At 34.1% G+C, this 23,542-nt stretch overlaps 2 protein-coding genes across 2 annotated transcripts; one reads left to right on the top strand and one right to left on the bottom strand.

The window, feature by feature from the left end:
- Window positions 1-4,039: 4,039 nt before the first annotated feature.
- On the bottom strand, window positions 4,040-8,225 carry LOC140963397 (protein unc-13 homolog). Its single transcript, XM_073422705.1, has 5 exons — window positions 7,585-8,225; window positions 6,392-7,267; window positions 5,840-6,280; window positions 5,493-5,679; window positions 4,040-5,341 (listed from the first exon to the last, which is right to left on the bottom strand). The coding sequence occupies exons 1-5, from the start codon at window positions 8,071-8,073 to the stop codon at window positions 4,368-4,370; spliced, it is 2,967 nt and encodes a 988-aa protein (XP_073278806.1). The 5' UTR covers window positions 8,074-8,225; the 3' UTR covers window positions 4,040-4,367.
- Window positions 8,226-18,946: 10,721 nt separating this feature from the next.
- LOC140971872 (uncharacterized) lies at window positions 18,947-19,312 on the top strand. The gene has a single exon (XM_073434404.1). The coding sequence runs from the start codon at window positions 18,947-18,949 to the stop codon at window positions 19,310-19,312; it is 366 nt and encodes a 121-aa protein (XP_073290505.1).
- Window positions 19,313-23,542: the final 4,230 nt, after the last annotated feature.

Genomic DNA, 23,542 nt, shown 5'->3' with positions numbered 1-23,542 from the left:
ATAATTGTCCTTATTTGGTAGAGCAATCGAACTGTGGTACTTGTGCTGTTGTGCGGTTTAAACGATTTGAGTTGTACCATTACCACCAGCTATAGCTTTTGGTAAAGCGGTAAACACTCGGTCCTACAATTGGTATTAGAGCCAAGGTCACAGGTTCGATTCTTATTTATTGCAAGGAGTGCAATTATTGAGAGGGAGATTGTTGGGTGTAATAATTGTCCCTGCTTGGTAGAGCGATCGAACTGTGGTGCTTGAGCTGCTGTGCGGTTTAAAAGATTTGAGTTGCACCATTACCACCAGTTATAGCTTTTGGTAAAGCGGCAAGCGTTCGATCCTACAGTTTTTATAGTATATAACATAAATACGGAAACAATAACGTAATGAAAATAAAACTAAACTCGATGTTTGAAACTTCATGTCTCTAACATGATCACCAACTCCAAAACATGTGTTGTTATCGTACACACGAATATCGAAATATACATAAAATATGAGTTCTAAGGTGACATGTCTCAAAACATGTCGCAACACGAATCAAGACCGGAGACAACCTGCATTCGAAACGAAACATCAAGACATATCATAAACTTATACAAGACACTGTTATTTATCTATCTATCAATGATATATTGATCAGTCTCTAACAGTTTCTCATATGAGGGGACAAAACCATATATAAGTTATTATAACTCACCGCTTCAGGGTGTTATCTTATCTTAACATGTTTTGGAAATTTTCTTACTAATTTTAATTTGAATAATAACAGTACATTTTCAAGATTTCATATCATAACAAATGAATTATGTGAAAGGGAACATATGTATATGAAATTAGAGGACATGAAACAAATAGTGTATGGTTGAATATATATATATATATATATATATATAAGTGAACTTACTTGTTTTTCTTCAATCAAATGTGAGTGAAACTTGTTGGAATGATCAAACACCAACGTTGCCAGATGACTCACAAATTGGTAGAAGCCTCTCAGGCTTGTACAGAATCTGGTGCTTCGAATTTATAGGATCTGCTCGAGTTGTTTCTGCCATCCAATGTTCGAATTTTGGGTAGAGTGTTTGCTTCAACTTGCAGAATCTGCTCTAATTTTGATGTTGCCAAGGGTTGAGAAGGGGACAAAGATTCTTCTTGAAAATGAACAGAATTTTGTTACTGAAGTTAACAAACTTTTTGCTGAAACTTTCAGATTGTTTGTGGATGTTGTATGGCTTCATTGTGCAATCATGCAGGGTATTTATAGACTTAGAAAGATGATCTGCAGAGGCTGTCATTCAAAGCCATTACAACCCTTTTTGAAGGACTTCATTAGCCTTAAAATGGATGTTACTTGTGCTGTCAAAACGGCCATTTGAATGCCCCTTTTGAACATCATTAGATGACACCCAATAGTTGTTATACGTTTGTTGAATCTCATTTCAAATTTTCGAAAATCTGCATGGGTTTTGGGCTTTCAGCTTTCTTCTTTTCGAATTTATTGGGAACCATGTCTTGGTCTTGCTAAATTCAAATTTTTCAGTGCTTTTATGTGAACAGTTTCATGTTCTCACAATTTGTCGAACTTTAATTGTGAACTCAAAGTTCTTAAACAATATTTAATATAGATTTTCGTTAAATTTCTTTTTGTATCCATTTGAAATTTAAAAGCTTCACAAATTGAGTAATAATTGCACCGACTCAGGTCAGACTAAAAGAATAATATCATAGTGTACACAAAAACACTGGTTGAAATTCTTTATCTTGCAATGTAAAACATTTCTCTATCTTTTCTTATAAATCCATATAAAAGATCAGAAATAAGATCTCATTTCCAAGTATATTTGCGATCACAGGCCAAAATGCCAGAAAAAGGTGGAGTTTTTCCATATAATATAATTAACCTGTCATGTCCCGAGACCGAGGTTAATCGACTATGACGTTGTTTTTTTACAACCAAACAATCGAAAATAACAAGTCTCGTAGTACAATATGATGGATCAGTTTGGAGGCACCTGCGAGACTGATTTAAACATAATATTCTCAATGAGCTGCAATAGCTCGTATTTTAAAAATGTAAACACCGATGAATTAAATTGAGATTGGTTTTAAATTAAGCGGAAAATACTCGAAGTAATATTTCGTAAAGAAAGTTGATCAGTTTAAAGTTTTTAACTCGTGTGAACTGAATAACTGAAACGAGGGGGATCAGTTCGAATTTGTATCAGTTCAGTTATGATGAGAACTGAACTCATATCAGCTGAACTGTTCAAATCAGCTTTAAAGCAATAGTTAAACAGTTAAGAGCACAAGATATGTTTATGGATGTTCAGAGACTTAAATTACTCATATGTCACCCCTTCTACCAACTCTGGTAGGTTCCACTAGAAAACTTTGATTTATACAATACTTTGTACAAACCCACTCAGCTTAGGACGTACGCTACTGCCTAACTGAACTCCTAACATTCAAGACTGTAGGCAGGACCTCACAATCAGCATATTGTTTAATGTCTCATATGCAAAGACTACATACATAAGTTTATTGTCTTTGTGAAAGACTCACTCAGCTATTTGATAAGCTCAATTCTGTGTGTATATGTGAGTGATTGTGTGTGCATATGTGAGAATTGATCTCTGAATACAACACAAAAGTATTCTCACACACTGAAGAAATTGTGCTTCTAATCTAAGCTGATAACACGTTGAAGTGTTCCCTCAAATCTGGGCTGGTTGCTTCTTTTAAGCTGATATGTATTATGTGTGCCCTCTCTTATATGTGTTTATCCGGACACACTTATTTTTCCACACACTCGTGTTGATGGTCTTGATCTTGTATATATAGAGGCAATGTAACTGTACATCAAGACTCATCAAATATGTTCATTGCAGTTTGAATTCGTTCCCCGATATTTGAGTCTTATCCTTTCTGACAGCCATTCTGGAACATCTCGATTTTAAGCTCTGCTACAACGTTCATCATTGTCCTTTAATTGGACAATTACTTTTATACCCATGTGCAAAAGCTAGATTCCATTTAGATAAAGATTGTCTTGTTGTACAACTTGATCGGCTCCTAACTGATGCTTTGAACTGGTCAGCTGAACTGGTCTTGAGCTGGTTTGGTGAAATCAGTTGGTTCGTCTGCTGAACTGATTTCACTGATTCAGTTGAACTCTTCATCAGATGGCCGGACTTTCTTATAGGGAACTAGGGAAAATTTTGAAACTCTAGAGTAACTTTCAGGTGTGATTTTCGAATGGGAGTATCTTCCTATTTATAGGGGCTGACTGCTATCTTAATCATGTATTATCCTCGCGTTTGAACTTTTGAATCAAACTTTAAATCTAAAATAATTTATCCTTCTTTATCCATTTTTTTTGGATAAATTTGAAAATAATCCCCTATCCAGGCCTGAAATTTCGAATTCCATGTCTAATTTCCAGCATCCAGTAGACATCTTATTTTGCAGTACGACTACATCTTTACCTTAAATTCCAAAATATTCCCTATTAAATTTCGAATTTAATGGTAATTTATCCAAAAATAGGATTATTGATTTTTCCTAAAATCTTGGTAGGCAACTTATAAATTTCTCATGCCTACATTTCTTTATCACGTAGACTTTTTCATATCTACATAATTTTGAAAATTATATATAAATACATGAAAAATTCGAAAGTCTCAGATTGCATTATCCTCTGTTTAATCTTGATCCATGCGCATCAATATCATCTCAAATCTTATACATTTATCTTGTATTTTCTTCCCAAATTCGAATTTATGTCTCAAATTTTACTCGTTTACATCCAATATCTCTTTATTTAATTTCTTGGATCATGATCTATTTATTTATCCTTAAATCAAAATATATGCACAATATCATCTTAAATTTCGAGCTCCCTAGATATTGTATACATGATTTAATTATCTCACACATCTTTAGATAGAGTTGACAATCTTAAATAAAATAATTAGATAATTAAATAAAAAAATCTTGGATAATATAGTACAATTTTAAATTACAAAATAATATCAGGAGTATAGAATTAATGAGGTTTACATAACCATCTGTCAATCCTACATTATGCTCTCCATGGCCATGAAGTGGGGTGGGGGGTTCTTAATATGTATGACAAATTAAACTTACAATTTAACAATATCCTATCACTGTCTTGTACTAAGCACAAGCCCGACATCGCCAGGAAACATAAGACATGTTACAGACCAATTTTATTTACATATCCAAAGTTTTGTATCATATACAATTCCAATTCCACATTCTCTTTCAATTTTTTGAATAGATTAGTATAATTTTCTATCTATTTAAATGTGTGTGTGTGTGTTCTTTTCCTTTCTCAATGATTATTCTTTTTACACCACAATAGATGCCCTTCTCTTTGCCAGTTGGAATGTTTTCTTCAAGAATTGGTTAGCCCCTTCCTCATTTCTATGGCAAAGGATTCTCAATATGGTGTCGGGATCAGACCGGTTCCATTTCCCTGTCCGCGGAATAGGTAGTTTCAGACCTTCAACCATGAAACATATCCCACTAGCTTCACAAGCCACGATGTTGAAATGTTCGATTAGTTGCTCGGTTGATTCGCTCATCAATGCCAACACACCTTCGATCATCTCAGCTTCCCTTTCAAGCACATCTTCGACTATCAAACTTTCTCCACATGTACACAAGAGCTTCTTTAAATCTCTAAAATCTTCTTCAATCATGGAATGATCAGATCTAGAAAAGGCCCGCGAACTCCCACCGGCCAGCAAAACCATTAGGTAGGCCTCAAACGAAGCCTTCATCACTTCTTTTAGAGCTAGTACCTGAGCCCCGGTAGTGATTATTTCGCATAGAATAGCAATATTTTGCTTCAGTGTTCTCAGTGCTGGTATAATTCGTGCATTCGTCACATCTCCAGCATATAAACTTCCATAGAAAACCGAGCTCGAGTCAAGGAATATCAGACGATAGGCTGCAACTTCCGACACTTGTTGTAACCCGACTTGGATGGCAGATTGGCAATGTTCGAAATAGGAACTTCCAAGTTGCTTGTTTCTTTTACGGCTTCTAGGTGAAGAAATCACATTTTGGGAGACGGATAGTGTTTTATCTAAGGAGTGAAGTTGGAAGATAAGGTACTGCAAGGTGTTGAGCCTAATGTAAAGACGTTGTGTCCCTCGACTTATTGAAGGATTAAAGTTGTTTCCGGAATGCCACGCTTTTTCGCTTGACTCGTCTACACCGGCATTGCAAGATGCTATCTTCCAAAGTTTCGCAAATTTTGAATCAGGGCTACATCTTGTCAGAGGAGGAAGTGTAGGGAGATAGTTTTGTTTTGATCCTGCAAAATAGAAATGACACACAATACTGAAGCAATCACAGGTAGTTTTATAAAAATTACACGTGAACTTTATAAATTTTTTTTTACTTTAGGACTCGCATCAACTAGCCCTCATCTATGCTTGACTAAATAGGAATTCAAGAATTCTTACCACATGATGCAACAAAATTAATGTAATCTTGGAAGAAATGCCCCAATCCATCCGTAAGATCATAAACTAAGTTCTCAGGTATGTTAGCCGGAATTTCAAAAAAGCTCTCCACAGCTTCCTTGGCGAATCTCACTAGTTCTACCGCGGAATGCGCGTATGGCTCACTTTTGCTCTTTGGATTCCATGTCTGCAAAAACAAATGTTGAAGTGAAGAAAAACCCATAAACTATCTGACCAATCTTTATGGATCCAATCGACAGGGGAGCAAACAAGTGGCGTTGGTTTCATCAATCCCCTAAGTACTCTAAAATTAAATCATGGTTCAATGTATTTTATAATAAGCTTACTTCACTTTCTTTTGATTGCTCGATAAATTCCTTGCTTTTTTTCAACCTTTCTTGAATCCATTGTTTTAACAATCTTCTTATGATATAATCAACTTCGTAAGAAATGATTTCTTTGTATCCATCTTCACCAGTAGCAGAGCCATCAACCATCATTTGTATCAGCACCTTTTCGAGCTTCTTAGCCTTCTGTAAGACCAACACTGCTTCGTTTGTGAACGAGGATGTTCCAGTTAGGTACCGTTTCAGCAACGTGCCGTAGCAAGAATGCAGAGTCGCAGCAGCAAGTCTAGCAGCATGCTGGTTCCATTTCTTGAGAATAGGGGTGAATATATCCTTCTCCTTTGCTGCCAACTCTTCGGTTTCTCTGGTAAGTTTCATCAGCACCTCATTCACTTCTCTTGTTTCTTGACTCTTCCCATTGATGTTTTGATCTTCTAGAATCTTTTGATCATAGAAATTTCAGTAACAAGAAGTTTTATAGTTTGTTTTGTGTCCATATCTTTCAAATAACATCAGCAAAGACAATATAAATCAGAGAGAGATTAGACAAACCTTAGCAAATGCATTTCTTATCGACGATCGGATGTATCGAGCAACCGTATTGCCATCTAAATCATCAGTCACTTCTCCCTTTTCTACACTAACATAGCAAGGTACATCCTCTTCCAATATCTTTGTGGCTGAAATAGCTAAAGGAAGAACATTTTCCATTATGCGAGTTGTCCCTCGATCGAAATTCCCGTGATAATCCAGCAATCTCTTCTCAGACCATCTCTTTACAGCATTCAACACACAAGCCAACATCTTAACATAAATGTCATCTTTTTCAACCCTTTTAGCATCGTCTGCTACGTCATTCAAGATCACGATTGAAGCCCCCAGAAGATCCGACTCCACCTCTCCGGTCGCAACATATTGCTTGAAAAATACCCAAAAGAGAGACAAGTTGTGGATTGACCGGTTAATCCCCAATACAGGCCATGTTTTCTTAATCAGTTCGAGCAACTCATCAACCTCATCCAGGACTAGACTCTCATCCTTAATATCAAACACCGAGTACAACAAGGCGATGTAAATGTAGACATTTAAAGGGTATCCATCGGCCCAATGGCATGAATCAGTTTTCTTGCCATCAAGGCCTCGGCTTGCTAAAGATACGACACAATGGCTAAGTGTTTTCATGGTTTCCGAGTTTTTCCCGGTTTCTATCGCCTTCGTTTCTGAAGATTGAATTATGTCTGTAAGTTTAACAGCAAAGGAGTCTGATTTTTCTAGTGGAACCGAAGGGTGGAGGAGGAGTCCCTCCTCTAGAATCTTCAACTTCCGTCTCTGCCATTGATAGAATTCCTCTCCGTCGTTAAATTCAGATGGTTTAAGATGGCGGAGTAGTTCGAGAGGAAGGATGATCGCCTCTGCTCGCTTACTTGTCTGTTCAAATTAAACAATTTGTTACAAGCAATATTACAAACCGACAATTCATTTGATGTAGACGATTGATGCTACAATATTTCTGAAAGGAAACTTAATTTTCAAGAACAGAAAGCGTCTCGCGTAAATTTCTTCGTGACAGAATGAATTTGACATGAAAACTCTGCTCCATTTAGTGTTACAAACATTATTGTTTCAATTTATACAAATCACCACGCAGATTTTCTATCAAATAAATTCTTAATTGGTTATTTGGTTCAAAAGCATGCGCACACATACACACAAATATATACATATATGAATGCATGCCACATTACTTTGCCAACAAGGGTTCTTGTGATAGTTTTACGTAGCCTGTTGTCACTCTCCTCTGTCATCCTCAGCTGCCTCCTCATTACCTCCGCTGCAGTCATCGGCCGCCTCGCCCTCGCGGCTTGCGCCTCAGTGAAAACCATCCCACTTGACGGGTTCGACCCGCACATGCTCGCCCGCCTTGACGGCGGAGACTTCTTCACCATCTTCAATCCCAACGCCCTCTTTAACCGGCTCGTCATCGCCATCCCCACCCCAGACCACTTGACAGGAGACCCAGGACCCGACCCGATCCCATCTGCCCCATTATCAGCTGATGGATTGTGTTTTGTGGCAGCGCTTCGGCCACCAAACCCGGGCGAAGACCTGCATGCAGTGAAGAAGATTTCTCCGGCGACTTCAAGAATATCTTCGCTGAAGACACCATCTAGTTTCCCGAATGGGTAAACGAGATCTGATGAGGAGTCCGAGTCCATGTCAGAATCGCATGGCATTGGTAAGGAAGCTGGAATTCCAAGAGAGATCGATACAACGGTGTCAGACAGCTATCAGGCGGGACAGCGCGGAGGCGGAAGCCGGCGAACACGAAATGGTTTCCTTCTTGTTTTTGTGGAGAGAAGAGAGGGGGAAATATGACAATGAGAAAGGATGACATGCAACATTAATTAAGACAGGGAGAGGTGAAGATGAATGGACAGGAGAATGTTCAGGGAGACAAGGTAGAGAAGGGTTTATATTCTATCTACTATTTAAATTTCTCGTGTTAATATATATATATATATATCAAAATTGAAGATTTTGATAATTGATCTTGTTAAATTTAGTCTTAGTTATTGTAAATTGCAATAATTGTCTCTGCTTGACATAGCAATCAAAACGCAGTGATTGAGTTATTTTAAAACTTAAAAGATTATAGATATATCATTATCCCTGGCTATAATTTTTGATAAAATAGCAAACACTCGGTTCTACAATTTAAATTAGAGCCAAATCCATGAGTTAGATTCTCATTGATCGTAATGAGTACAATTACTGGGAGATGAATTGCTATGGTTCAATAATTTCCTCCTCTTGGTAGAACAATTGAAACTTGATATTTGAGCTGATGTACGATTTAAAATATTAGAGTTGCATCATAATCACCAAATACAGATTTTGATAAAGTGACAAATATTCGGTCTTACAGTTCGGTATCGTTCAACTTTTGGTAATTTTATGTTTTTTCATCGGAAATATTGATATGATACTCACACATATTAGTGTCACATCGATGTACATCAATGTCATGTTAGAAAGAAAGATTTGAATTGGAAAAAAAAAAACGAAAATAGTAGATTAAGTATAAAACTTGACAACATAGTAGAACCAAAATCGCAAAACAACCAAAAACGCTACTTTACCTAAATTTTATGCCCCTTTGTTCGCAACTTGCCAAAATATCAACTTGAGAAATTTATGTACTTTTGCTCTAACACAATTTTGTTCAGATCTTCCCTTATAATTTTAAAACATGTATACGTATGTGCATACCAATTCTTTGGCATCATCTGGCTTTGATATTTGTGTGAAATCTAAAGGGCAAATATAACATAATATGAACTTAGTATTGACATTGTCACAAGTTAAATATTTATACAGTCAGCGATGGAGCCAGAAAAATTTATTTGAAGAGAGGCCAAAATGGTTTATTTTTAAAAAAAATTAATTAATTAGCAAAAAAAGAGTATATATATTATAATTTATATGTACATGATAATAAGTATTATACTATTGGCACATATATTCTAACAGAAAAAGTGATTATAAAAACAAATTTAATTTAATATAATAAAAAATGTGATTTTAAAATAATCAAAGTGAAGCAACACTGTACAATTCTTAGGTTTTCAATACTTCATTATTCTATAACATGTTTCACAACAATCAAGTTGCAAAAGGAGATTAAAAAAAATATTTTAATTATTTAATCTAATTCGTAATCGTTACATAATAAATAGAGAAACACATAAGGCATTGTTTGGTATGCATGATAAGGGGTGATTAATTTTTAATCCTTAACTTATCACGTGTTTGGTGTGCATGATTAAAATTGTGATAGCCCCCGTTCAGCCCGCACTCAGCCCGCACTGTATGCATTATTATCCTCTTGTTGGTGGTTATATAATCTTTTGGGGGAGAAAGGATGATGTTTGATTAATTTAAATTTTTCTTTAATATCCTAAAGTTTAAAATAATTATAAATTCAAAAAATTTAATAATATTTAAATATAATTTTTAATTTGACTAATATTATAAATAATGTAATTATTATTGATCATATTTTTATTATTATATTATTTTTAACCGTAATATTATAATTGTTATTAACAATTATTTAATATTCAAATTTGTATTAATATTTTAATTATCACAATAAATGAATATTTATGTTATTATCAAATTTTAATTATTTTCTATAATATTAATCGATTTTTTAGTTTTTTCGGAAATTGAAATTAATGAAAATTTAATAATTAATATAATGTTTTAATTTTATTTATAATTTTTTAAATCAATTAATTCTAGAAATTTTATTTATTTATTCAATCATTTTAAGAATATATTACTAATTAATATATGATGAGGGCATTTTAGTAAAATTAACAAAAATAATCGAGCAAGTTAAAATCATGTCAAACATCATATAATTTATCATAATGTGTTATTTATCCTTATTTTTTTATTTTATAATCACTCTTATTATATATCAATTACTTATCCTATCACACGAAACAAACGATGTCTAAATATATATGTAATCATATTTTTTTTTTTATCATGTTTAACAGTTTTAAGCTATGTTTGGAATTTTTTTCATAATTTCAAACTCTTAATTAAAAAATCGAGTTACTACTAAGATTTAAGCAATATTTTTTAATATACATTGGTAATGGAATGTTTTTATAATTAATAATCGATAAATTATTATATTGAAATTTGTTTTTATAACATGAGTAAGTCTCTTGTGAGACGGTCTCGCGAATTTTTATTTGTGAGAAGGTTTCGCGATCAACCCTACCGATATTCACAATAAAAAGTAATACTCTTAACATAAAAAGTAATACTTTTTCATGGGTGACCCAAATAAAAGATTCGACCCACAAAATTGATCTGTGAGACTGTCTCACAAGAGTTTGTGTTATAACATATACCCTTAAAAAAAAAATCTGAAAATAGGAATTCAAAAAATAGCATAGAAGAGATNACCCACAAAATTGATCCGTGAGACTGTCTCACAAGAGTTTGTGTTATAACATATACCCATAAAAAAAATCTGAAAATAGGAATTCAAAAAATAGCATAGAAGAGATTTAGAAATAAGAGAAAATAAAAGTCTAAGATGGTCGTACTTTTGTCCTTTGTCCAATAATTTTTTTAAATATTACAAAAGGATCCGAGAAATAATTCCTCGGATGTATTTAAATCTGAGAAATTGTTTATTTTCTTCTTTTTTATTTAAAAATTAATACTTAAATTTATTTTTCCTTGAAGAATGGGGCCAAAATTTAGAGATGTGGGTTGAGCTCCGTCTCAGCTTTCAATAATGCTATTATCTTATTGATTACGACAACTTTGATTGTTGCATATCCAATAGAAGAAAATTTCCCGTAATATTTGATCGATTGGCCATAATATTTGATGAGATGATCGTAATGTATATATAATAAATCAAGATAATTAATTTAAAAGATAGTAACACTCAACTAATATTTAAATATTTAGAATTTGATGTTACATTTATCAATAATAAATTCAAACTATTACTTATAAGGTATAATAATGTTTCCAAAAGATTTTTTTTAATAATTACAAACAATTCATTGCTATATCAACTCAATATTACAAATGATAGAGTGAACAAACAATAACACAATATATCATGAAAGATCAGATAGAGCATATTAGTGTGTGCTTTGAGAGGTTGATGTGCTTCTTTAAAGAGTGTTCAAGGACTTAAATTTTTATAAAGATGCAAAAATGATCGATAGCCGCAGTTGATTCAGTAATCTTCAACGTCGTACAATTTGTTCCTAGTTATGTGACATTTTCATTGTTAATATTTTTTTAAAAAAAGTTCTCAATTGTACTATCATTCGGTATGCATGCAGAGAATGTCGTATGTCCTTATCTCCTTTCCAAATATAGTATAAGACGATAAATGATATTAGAAACTAGCTAAAATTCAGCAAACAAACTATTAAATTTTGTTCGAGGAAAAGAATATTCAGTAGAGTTTGTCTTTATCCAGAAACATTATATTATCTGGCTCATATATAATTAGTGACTGTCTGTTGTTGGCAGCTTGATAAGGAGGGCTTGATTATTTCTTTTGGCAAGCTTTAAGATAGATAGTGGATTGAATTGAGATAGTTTAGTTTTCTCTGTTAGTAGCTGGTAAAAGATAAACAATATTGTAGGATCGGTGAAGTGTTTAGAAGTGGTCGTCAAATAAATACTCCAAACTTGTTATTTCTCCTGCTTCTGAAATATGTGCTTCAAACTTTTTTAGGAACCAGAATCTGATCTCGATCTTTAAAAGTGCAGTGGACTACTTAAAAGTGTGGAAACCACAACACTTGATGAAACTTAAAAAAAGTAGAAGGTAAAACAACATAATGTTTGTTTCTGGAAGTTCGAACAACAAAACCCTTGTACACCTTCTCTTATTCTATTTTCAGAATGTATCACTAAAAAACTTTGATCAATACACACTTGTACAAACTCAATTCAGTAGGACTTACCATTGCATGCTGAAACTCTTAGTGTTACAACTCAACACTTGATGAATTTTGATTCTCGGAAATACTCTTTCCACGTATTACAAATACTTCACACATTTCAGTGAGTGAATACAATGAAATAGTATGTGAACAATGATAGTACAAATCATCTTATGAATTTGATAGAACTTTATAGCGTGATATTTTTTTTGTAGACTTTCAGTATGATAAGCTAGAAGGAGTACGTGATTTCACAATTTCACACAAAAAGGTTAATATTTTGTGAACACATCATGAAGTCTCTCTATAAATCATCTTCAACGTTCGAATGAGAATGACTCTTTTTTTCCGTTATGAGTACCTAGATCCAATAATAGACTTGTTATTTGTTTTTGTACCCAAAATGATAATAACAACAAATGATCTGTAAGGTTCATTTAACTGATTTAATAAAGCCTAATATTGTACAAAATGAATACAATAAATAGAGACATCCTCTTATAGATAGTACAAACAAAACTGATGTCACTAATATAGTTTCATGGATTATCGTAAAAGGTTAACTTCCTGACTACTGCTTCTGGTTCTCTATTACTTCATTCTCAGTTCGGTCCACTGTAATTTATTTTTTAAGGTGTGTTATGGTTTTTCTTAAATAACTCAATACAAAAAATTATGGTTCTGATTTTTCTTCAGATGAGTACAGCTTCTAGTTTTCTTTTAAAGTTTTCCTTAAGCATCACATCATCTCAATTAAAAATATCTTTTTCAAACATCTAACAAACTTGAATAATAATCCAACAAGACTTCATGCAACTTTTAATCATTCAACAAGTTATTTCAACTTCCCGTGCACATTCAGTAAGATATCCTAACAGCCATTAAACATTTAGCCTGATAGCCTTACAGTCCGCAACTATTTGTTCTCGTAAAAAAATAAGATTGTTTTAATTAACAACATACGTAAAACATTAGGATCTTTATTTTGATAAGTTTGATTTATAGAAAATAGTTTTTATAAAGTAATTTATTCTCTGTCCAAAATTTTCTAAGAAGTTAGGCATTCCACTGGTTCGCGTCCAAGGGAAATCCAGATGCGATCATAGTCTAAACACACTTGGAGTTGACTCTCATCCTCAAAATGTTTTACCACTATGTCATGCTCATGGGGGCGAGTGAAGTATTATTTGTTACGACGATTACATGTATAATGAGGAAAATAGGCATAGGTTGTGAGAACTAGGAATTATGGACGACAATGAGTAAGATTTGGATATGATTCCATATACTCTGTTCTCATTCTATCTTCATCCTCATCTTCATCGGGTATTCCACTTTCATCCTATACCCGTCGGAGAATTGGGCATTCATACCCTACCCAAATATTCTATTATCACTTTCAATTATATATTTTTTTTTTCAAATTTTAATTATTTATATGAAGCTATGGATATTTACAAATTTTTTTATAGAAAAATAAGAAAAAATATTAAATATAAAAATTATCAAACAAAAAATCATATAAGAAATAAAAAAAAATATTATAAATAGTTTATCTCAGCACCATTATCTTAAAAAAATTAACATCATCTTTATACGAAAATTTTCTTCATTCCACCCAACTACCATCATTTATATATATATTTATTAATTTTAATATGATTTTATTAAATGATATATATATATATATATATATATGATTTATATATATATTATAATTTGTTACAATTTAATCGGGTATTGGGTTGGACATGAGTTGAATTCTACCAGACTTGTCTCCATCCTCGAACTCGAAGATCTCTTATATAATCGGGTTCAAAAAATCTTTTCTTACCCATCTCCGTTCATATCAGATATCGGATCTAAAGATTTTGGAAGAAATTGTCATCTGACAAGGAATTCTATACGATTTGTGTAATTGTGTATGATAATACTGAAAAGATGCTAACATGTCACTTGTTTAGTTCCATTTCAATCGAATATCTATGCATATTTTGACCAAGAAATTTAAATTAAGTCTTTAATTACAGCTCATTCCTTATCCTACTATTGTAATTATCGCGATTCAGTTAGGCTATTTAGGGTAGGAGGTGGCGCTATATCTTGATTTTCCTTTGCCGTTAATGAATTAGTGATCCTCTATATACATATATATATATATAGTATTTGTAGTAGAATCTATGCTAAAATCGAGTTAATAATTTCAAACTACTCCTAGGTTCTACCATAAACATTAATTTAATAGTGAAAATTTAATAATATATGTGAAGTCTATTGAAAAATCAATAGATCTCATATATATTGATAAAGTCAACTTTTAGATGCATTCTTAGGTAGTGTTATGTTAGGATTGGTGAAATGTTTAGAAGTAGATTGAATAAACATTTCGAACTTCAAATACTTTTACTTTTGAAAAGTGTGCCGAATTTTTTTAAGAATTCAGAAGCTGATCTTGTACTTGGAAAGTGTAGCAGACTAAGTTGATAAGTGCGGAAACAGTCCACAACATTTTAGTGAAACTAAATACAGTAGGTCAGTTACACATAACTTGTTTCTAGATGTTCGAAGGACTAAACCATTCTAGTCTCTTCTTATTCAGTTTCCAGAAAGTATCACTAGAAGACTTTGATTAGTACACACTTGTACAACCCAATTCAGTTGATCTTATTCTAACCTACTGAAACTTCTAGTATTACAACGCAAAGCTTTAATCAATTTAGTTCTAGAAAAGACTCTTTCCACGGATTACAAGTGAAACATCTGCTTAATCGTTTTCTTAAAAAGTATTAGAAATTTTTTTTTTGCAAAAGCTATTCATAACTTCGGCCATTACATATACATATACATATACATAAAATACTTTTGTACCATTTTAAAATAAAATATCAAAATACTATTTGAAATTTCAAAGGAAATAGTCAAAACATGAGATCGTAAAACATTTTACCAAACCTAAAAAGCAATAAATATGAAAAGTGTAGCCCATACTAAATCTCTCAAAAATCTCTTAAAACATAAATAAATAGTCGTAAAATCTTTAACGTAAAATCATAAACTTAAATGCAAAAAATAGAAGCACTGGTCCTCGGGTTATGTGCACCTCCAGTCCAGTCAGATTAGGCATCCAAGCCTCCCTCAACATTATTATCATACTCACCTGCACCAATCACACCTAGTGAGTCTAAAGACTCAATACATCATATCCTTGATAACGAGTAATACGTAATACATGTCACATACAACGGTGAAAAATACTTGTACTTAAAATATAATTTTCATCATAAAGCATAAACTTTAAACTTAAACATTTTCATAAACGTGTAAAATCATAAACATTTTCGTATAATCATAAGCATATACATATCATTTTCAACATATACATATTCATATTCATGTTCATATACGTGTTTTGTTGAATTCAGATCGTTGATTGTGACTTTCGTGTTCATATACATGTTGGTCTCTAACATATCATCGTATTAGTCACAATCTTTTCACATCCTTCAACATGTTATCATCACTTAATAAAATCATGCATATACATATCGTTTTTATTTTTGAAACCAAGCATGCAACATATCTTTTAAATGTCCAATAATGAAACCATAAAAATCCATGAACATTTAAAAACCATAATTTAACATATAAAAATTCTTAAACATCCATAATCATTGAAAATAATCATATTAGCATATAAAATAACATTTAGCACTCACCTATGACCCTTAGGACGCACCCTAGCCCAGCCCTTGAACCCCAGGCCGAGCCCTTGACTCCTACGCAAGCTTGCAACCTACGCGTGCCTCTTGCCACTCTCTGGTAGGAGCCCTTGTTGGCAAGGACTCCTCCCAGCCCACTTAGCTCGAGTCCTATCACGACTAGGATTCTAGCCCTGACTGTCCCACGACCCTGGCTAACCCCTGGACCCAGCCAAAGCCCAGCCGAGCCCTCAACGACCAAGACCGAACCATTATCCTCGCATGACAGCAACATGTTTTACCAGCTTATTATTTCGTGGTTTCCAGCGTGTGTAGTGTGTGTCTAGGATCCTATATCATGTGTAATACCATTCTTAATCATAACCTAAATCATGGCAGTCCTTAAATCATACAAAAACATGATTTTTGAAGGAATATACAAGCCAAAAGTTTGACATATGATGAAATTTCGAAAATAAATCAAAGTGACACTTGATTTCCATACTTTTCATGCATAAAAACATATTATGGTGTGATGATGTTTTGAAGGAAAGAATAGGCGTGCCTTTGCGTTTTAAAAAGCACGATTATTCGTTGACGATTTGCGAAGAACGGGGCAAGAACCTTGGCTTGAATTCCTTGAGCTTCTTTCGAAATTTTCTACCAATTTATGTGTGTGGGTGAGTCGTGTATTGGAGTGTTTTGGTGAGGGAAAAATTCTGATTTGAGGCGTGTAGGTTGTGTGTGGTTTGTGGGTGTATTTCATATTATATATTAATAAAATCCTTAATTAAGCTTAGGCCTATTAAGCTCATAATTTAAGTCCATTAGTCTTAATTAGGATTTAATTAAAATATTAAAATAGTTTTGTTAAAAATAAGTTTGTGCATTTATTAGCCGGGTTGCCAAAAAGTTCGTATTTTTGTTGAAAAACCAACGCCGATAAAATTTACGTCTCGACGTATAAAATAACCTCAAAACCCCTTATATTCAAAAATAAGAAAAACCATCAACCATATTTTAAAAAATTTAAAATAATTATTTAATAAAAACATTTTACGTTTTTCAGCCCTCGGTCTCCGTTCTTCGATCGCAACTTGAATAATCCTTAAAAATACAATTTTATGCATCATGACAATTAAATCCTATTTAACATATAATCATGCATGTCACATAATCAATTAAGCAATTAAATCAATTAATTACTTATTTTTCATATTTCTTAGATTTGTATACAGTTGAGTTACGTCGTCTTAATTTTTTGACCTTACAACAAGTACTTCACACTTTACAGTATATAAAATAATGAATAAGCGCGAATATAGCACGTAGTGATCTCCTGGATCTGATATGTCTTTAAAGTGTGATGGTTTTATGAGGTTTTGAAAATGTTGATTCGTTTTAATGATTTTTGCAATAAATGCAAAGTTCGTGATAAGTGAAAGTTTTGCACTTTACTTACCCAAGAAAGTGGCATGAGAGTATGCGAATATCGAATATCGAGCGAATTTATGTGTTTTGGTAGTTGTTTATGTTATTGCAGGAATCAAGCATAAGCGTATAACTTGTGACCAACAAGGAATAAATTAAATTTCGAAATGGAAAATGAAGTGAACAAGAAAGCAGAAGAAGTGCAAGAGAAAAAAATGAATGAACAGTAGCATGCGCACAGTGCGGCTGCCCAAATAACTAAAGCTTGCGTGCTGCTGCCCGAAATCTTGTGCAGCCGAGCGCCCGCAGGAGAAAGAATTTGACGGGCTTTTCTTGGGCTTTCGCAACCATTCATGCATTTATAAAAAAAAAATTAAACGCTAACCACATGAGAGAGCGGCAGTCACGCACAAAAATCCAGAAAATGGGAAAAAGAGCGAAAACAAAGAATGAAGACGAAGAGCGCATCTATCGGTTCGAAATTATAAATATACATGTCAATGATAATTTTAATGTAGTGAAGACAAAGTGAAATCGTATCTCTAGATTATCATTCTCACTGATTTTAAATCTTTTGCGCACTTTCATTAATTTTAGTTCATAATTAACAACAAAAATTTTATTAAATTTTCTAAATAAAGTCTGATTATTTTAGTTGTGGTAATTAATTTATAATTAAATTGCACTCCCTGTGGGATCGATATCTGTGCTCTACCAAGTACTAAAACTTGACACCGTTCACTTGCGGGTAGCAAATATTGCAGCAAATTTTTGTCATCGTTTCCGAGGAGTGCTCTAAATTAATTTTAATATTAATATCACTACTAATTAGTCTATACTTTAATTTAGATTTGTTTTTTTATTTATTTATTCACTCTGGTTCTCCTCTGTTGCAGTTTATGCGACAAACTTAGAGCTTGACTCGTTGATTTTTGACCCAGAAATTAAAAAGGCAGCAAGAGCCTTGAGAAAAGCATGAAGAGGAGAGGTTAATTCAATGAATGAATACAGAGAGAACGAAAACCCACTCACTCATGTGGTGCCTATCAGATACCATTTCAAATCGGTGATCAACGCCCACTACTTTGGCATAGCTCACAAAACGAAAAATGCTAACAATTTTGAGCTAAAGCCATCACTAATTAACATGGTTCAGCAGAACCAGTTTGGGGAAGCAGGAATTGTAGATCCTCATCTGCATCTGAAGAGATTTATGGAGATTATTGACACGGTAAAAATTAATAATGTTCTTGACAATATTATTAGATTGCTTATGTTTTAGTTTTCTCTCAGGGATCAAGCTAGAGGTTGGCTCCATTCACTGTTGCTAGGGAGCATAACTACTTGGCAAGAATTGGCTACAAAATTCCTTTCGAAATGCTTCGCACTGAAGGAGACGATGAGGAGATACAAAGAAATCTTCCAAGAAGCTGCAAGACCCCGAGAAATTAGATGTACCATGTGCAATACGGGGCCGAATGGTGGGAGAGGCTCTTTGTAATTCAAGTGCGAGATTGAACGTAATGCCAAATTCTCTTTACGAGAAACATGGACTGAGGAAGATGAATCCCACAGAACTGATCTTGCAATTGGTAGATAAATCTGTCAAGGTACCTTCGGGGTTGGTGGAAGATGTTGAAGTACAAGTCGATAAACTGAGGCTTCCAGCAGATTTCGTTGTGCTTGACATGAAGAACAGTCAGAATGTTCCTATTATTCTAGGACGGCCATTCTTGGATACCACTGGAGCCATAATAGATGTTAAGAAAGGAAGGTTTTCCATGGAGGTTGAAGGCCAGAGGGTGGTAATCAAGGTGTCCAAGAGATCACATGATCCACCTTGAACTGGAAGAAGAGTCAGGCTGATGACTTTAAACATAGCACTGCGTGGGAGGCAATCCACGAAATTTTATTTTCTGCATTTTAATTTAGTTTTTTTTTAGTCACATATTTTCACATCACTTAGACTAATAATCTTTTAATGAGCAGGTCTGTGTGATGAGTTGAACACCCCAACACATGGAAGAAAATGATGATAACGACGAATATAGACGCTTGTCGCCCCAAGTATGAATTGTCCTAATTTTTTAACTCTTACATACATTGAAGACAATGCATATTTTAAATTTGGGAGGGTACTTTAATTTAATTCCTGTTACTTGAATTCTTGCTATAGTTAGTTTAATATTTTGCCCAAAAAAAATTTATTCAGTGTCTAGTAGGCCAAGTGTGGAAGAAGAATCAGTGGGCCCATAATGATATTTTTGCCAAACTGGTTGAGTCATGGTGCATGTGTACAATTTCTTAAAATTTCACAACCATTTATGCACTTTCGCCATGATCATCGATACATCTGATAAGGAGAGAACGTATAGTGCACGCTAAGTATTACTGATAGACGACATAATTTGAGACTTTTTGTGATTTCTATATGATATTGAAGTAAATGTTACAAGCACATAAATGATCTAGGCATTCATTGAGTTTCTTTGGGCACATTTAAATTTTTATAACATATCATTTGAAGCCCTTTGAGCCTAACGATAAGGAGATGTGTAATTGAATTTGTTCTAAAAAGTGTCATATCATTATTTTGATGCACATGGTCGGATTGTAAAAGTTGATTAGTGAATGAGAAGTAGTCCAGAACTTGGTTTAACACTCTTCGAGGCGAAATACGGATATTGTATGATTTCGAGATGATTTAGGCGATTTTTGGATCGTTTGAGCCTTTCGAGCCTACCAATATGTCATATTAATCTCTATTGTCCTAGTTTGAGACAATTTAAAAAATCGAATGGTGTGTGCCAGGGCACAAAATAGCCCCGTTAGTACATTTTTCTTTGTCCTATGTAAACTGCCAAAAATCCCAAGCCTATATACTAATTGCTGCATGAATGTGAGAGCAATGAACACCTTTCAGCGCTATTAAAATGAAAAGAAAAAAATACTCGTGGGAGAAAGGGGAGTAAAACATAAAAAATTATGAAGTAAAAGGAGGAATGTGTGGTGTGAAGATGGTGAACATGAGAAAAGAAAGAACTGTAGATGAAAAGAAAAAAATGATGAAAAAAATCAATTAAAGGTGGAATATGAAAGAGAGAGAATAGCTGCAAAAAAAAAATTTGTTTGTTTTCTCTCATCTTTGATTTTCATACATTTATTCAAGCCGTGAGCCGTAGCCTAACGATATATGCTTACAAGACCTATTAACGGAGTCACGCATATCCAATATAATAGTGGAGAAGAGTTGTTAAAGTTAAGCCTATGGACACTTCAAAAGCACTGTCAACGAGTATGAAATCTGACCATTTACACGTATACATCTCATGACATCACGTTACATTTTGGTATAATTCTCTTTATTATCTTTTGAACCAAATGTTTATCCAAAGTCCTGGTGATCTTTGTGCATAGATAATTATTTCCCTAGATAATAGCTTGAAACTTGAGTTAAACATTCTATGTTTATATGAGGTAAACTAGAAGCTTAAATCTATCACTATGTTGGGTTGGGTAGATGAGATTGATGATCCACACACACACGTGGACTGTTAAGTAATGTGTTCATGCATCAAGATTGAAAACCTAAACATGTGATATTTGAGGCCATAATGATTACTCTCTTCCACCACTTTCGTTTTGTTAATTTCCTAGAACAACATTGAATGTAATTTTTACAATTTGCTCGGGACTAGCAAACCTTAAGTTTGGGGGTATTTGATAAGTGCAAGTTTTCCACTTAAATTACCCAAGGAAGTGGCATGAAAGTATGTGAATAACGAGCGGATTTATGCGCTTTGGCTGTTGTTTATGTCATTGCAAGATTCAAGCATGGACACATAACTTGTGACCAACAAGGAATAAATTAAATTTCAAAATGGAAGAATGAAGTGAACAAGAAAGCAGAAGAAGCACGAGCGAAAAAAAAAATTAATGAACAGCATCGCATGCGGGCGCTGGTTTAGCGGGGCTTCGCAAATACCAGAAGCTCGCGCGTGGCTACGTGAAATCCTTCACAACCCTGCGTGCATAGGAGACAGAATCTGACGAGCTTTTTATGGTCTTTCGCAATCATTCACGCATTTATAAAAATTTAAACCCTAGCCACAAGAGAGAGCGGCAGTCATGCACAAAAATCCAGAGAACAGAAAAGAGACCGAGAACGAAGAACGAAGACGAAGAGTGCATCTACCGAGGACAGAGTCGCAACTCTGATTTGATTCTTCTTCCCTTCTTCTTACTTAATTTTATTCTATTAGTGATGTTGAAGAACATGAATTTATTTTGGTGTTTTTCATTCATGAACTAATTTATTAAATCTAGAGGACGATGTAGTTTAGTCGAATCTTTATTTATGAATGGTTGATTTGTACATCCAGATTACTTCTTTGTTTATTTATATTTTCCGGATCTTATTGCTTTCAGTTAGTTGATCACTAATTTGATTGTCATATTTATTTGAGATCTATTACTCGAGAGAGAGGATTTTAAATAAGACCGTAAGAAAATTTATCGTTGATGTTTATAGAGTTCGGAAGGTCTATAACTCAAAGGAATCCATTAAAAGAATTATTGTGGGTAGCAAATATTGCAACAGTTCGAGTGTAACGTCCGAAAAACCAAACCTACGTAAACCACATGCATGCAAAATTATTTTAATTGCTTAATTATTTTTAAATGCTTGCATGATATTTATTAAATGATTTAAGGTATGATTGCATGATTAAATGATTATATGACATGATTTCGTGAAATTTAAGGATTTTACCCGAATATTCGATAATAGGCAGGGAAAAGAGATCGGGGAGAACCAAGACTAGAATAATTATTTTTCATTAAATGTTTTCAAGGCTTCCTAATATGATTAAAAATGATTTAATTTTCCTAAAAATATTGGATTTCGAATTATTTTACGAGTAGAGCTCGATTTTTCCCGAGAAGTCGGTTTTGTTTAAACAAGGAGTTTTTAAAAGATCAAAATATTATTTTTGGGAAAATTTTTTTATAAACTTTTATGTTTTAATTAAATAAGAGTTATTGGGCCCAATTTAACTAAATTGAGTAGGCCCAATTGCTCCTAAGCTTGCAAGCCCAAAACTCAAGCCTATTAACGTGTTAATTAAATTATAATAAGAACCTAGGGCCTCTTCCACCCGATAATTCATGATAAACCAGCCGAAAATTCACTCCCACACACATCAAATTTTCGAGAATAAGGGAGGAAGAAAAATCAAGGAGTCTTCGTCGTCCAGTCGTCCAACTTCGCACCCTCACCAACAATCGTTTATTCGAGCGTTATAAACACAAAGGCACGTTTTCTAAACTCTTTTAAACGTCATAAAAATCATATTATGCATGTTTTAATTGTTTATGCATGAAAAATATGTTTGTAAGATTAGTTCAACGTTTCGTCAAATATTTTCAAAGTTTCAACGATTTAATACTTGGATTTGAAACGTTATGATTCCCGAGGGTTAAGCTGCCAATATAAGATGAAATATGGTTAAAACATGATTAATTTAAAAGGGAAACAAGCTAGAACCAAAGGGAAGGCTAGGAAAGGACCGAGGGTTTTGTGTTTGGTTTGTACTTGGGTAAATGGCTCAGCTAGGGGATGTGCTGCATGTGGGCTCGGCCAGGGCTAGTTGGGGCTCGAGGAGGGTCATGGGTGAGGGCTTGGTGGAGTCCTAGCAAGGCTAAGACTCGTGGGTATCAGTTGGTGAAGAGTCCTCATGGAGTAGGACTCTTCCCATGCGTGAGTTTGTTCGGCCGAGGAGCTGGTGTAGCGAGGGTTTAAGGGCTGGGCTAGGCCATCTAGGCTATGGCTCAGAGTGGTCCAGGGTTAGTGAGAGTCCGAGGGGATCGCTGGTTAAGGGGCTAGAAGAGGCTTGGTTCGATCAAGAGTCCTAGGGAGAAGCAGCTTGTGTGCGCGGCTGCTGTCTCTTGGTTCAAGTAGCTGGGCTTGGTTGGGTCTAGGCATGGTCCATGGTCTGTTAGGGTCAGGTGGGCTTGGTGGTGGCTCGGGTAGGGGATTCCTAGTTGGCTAGGAGTCCTAGGAATTCGAAAGAAGC

This window comes from Primulina huaijiensis, chromosome 2 (genome assembly GCF_012295235.1).
Source record: "Primulina huaijiensis isolate GDHJ02 chromosome 2, ASM1229523v2, whole genome shotgun sequence".
Classification (NCBI taxonomy): Eukaryota; Viridiplantae; Streptophyta; class Magnoliopsida; order Lamiales; family Gesneriaceae; genus Primulina; species Primulina huaijiensis.
Note: the sequence above shows the minus strand (reverse complement) of the source record. Positions and strands in the feature narration are given on the sequence as shown.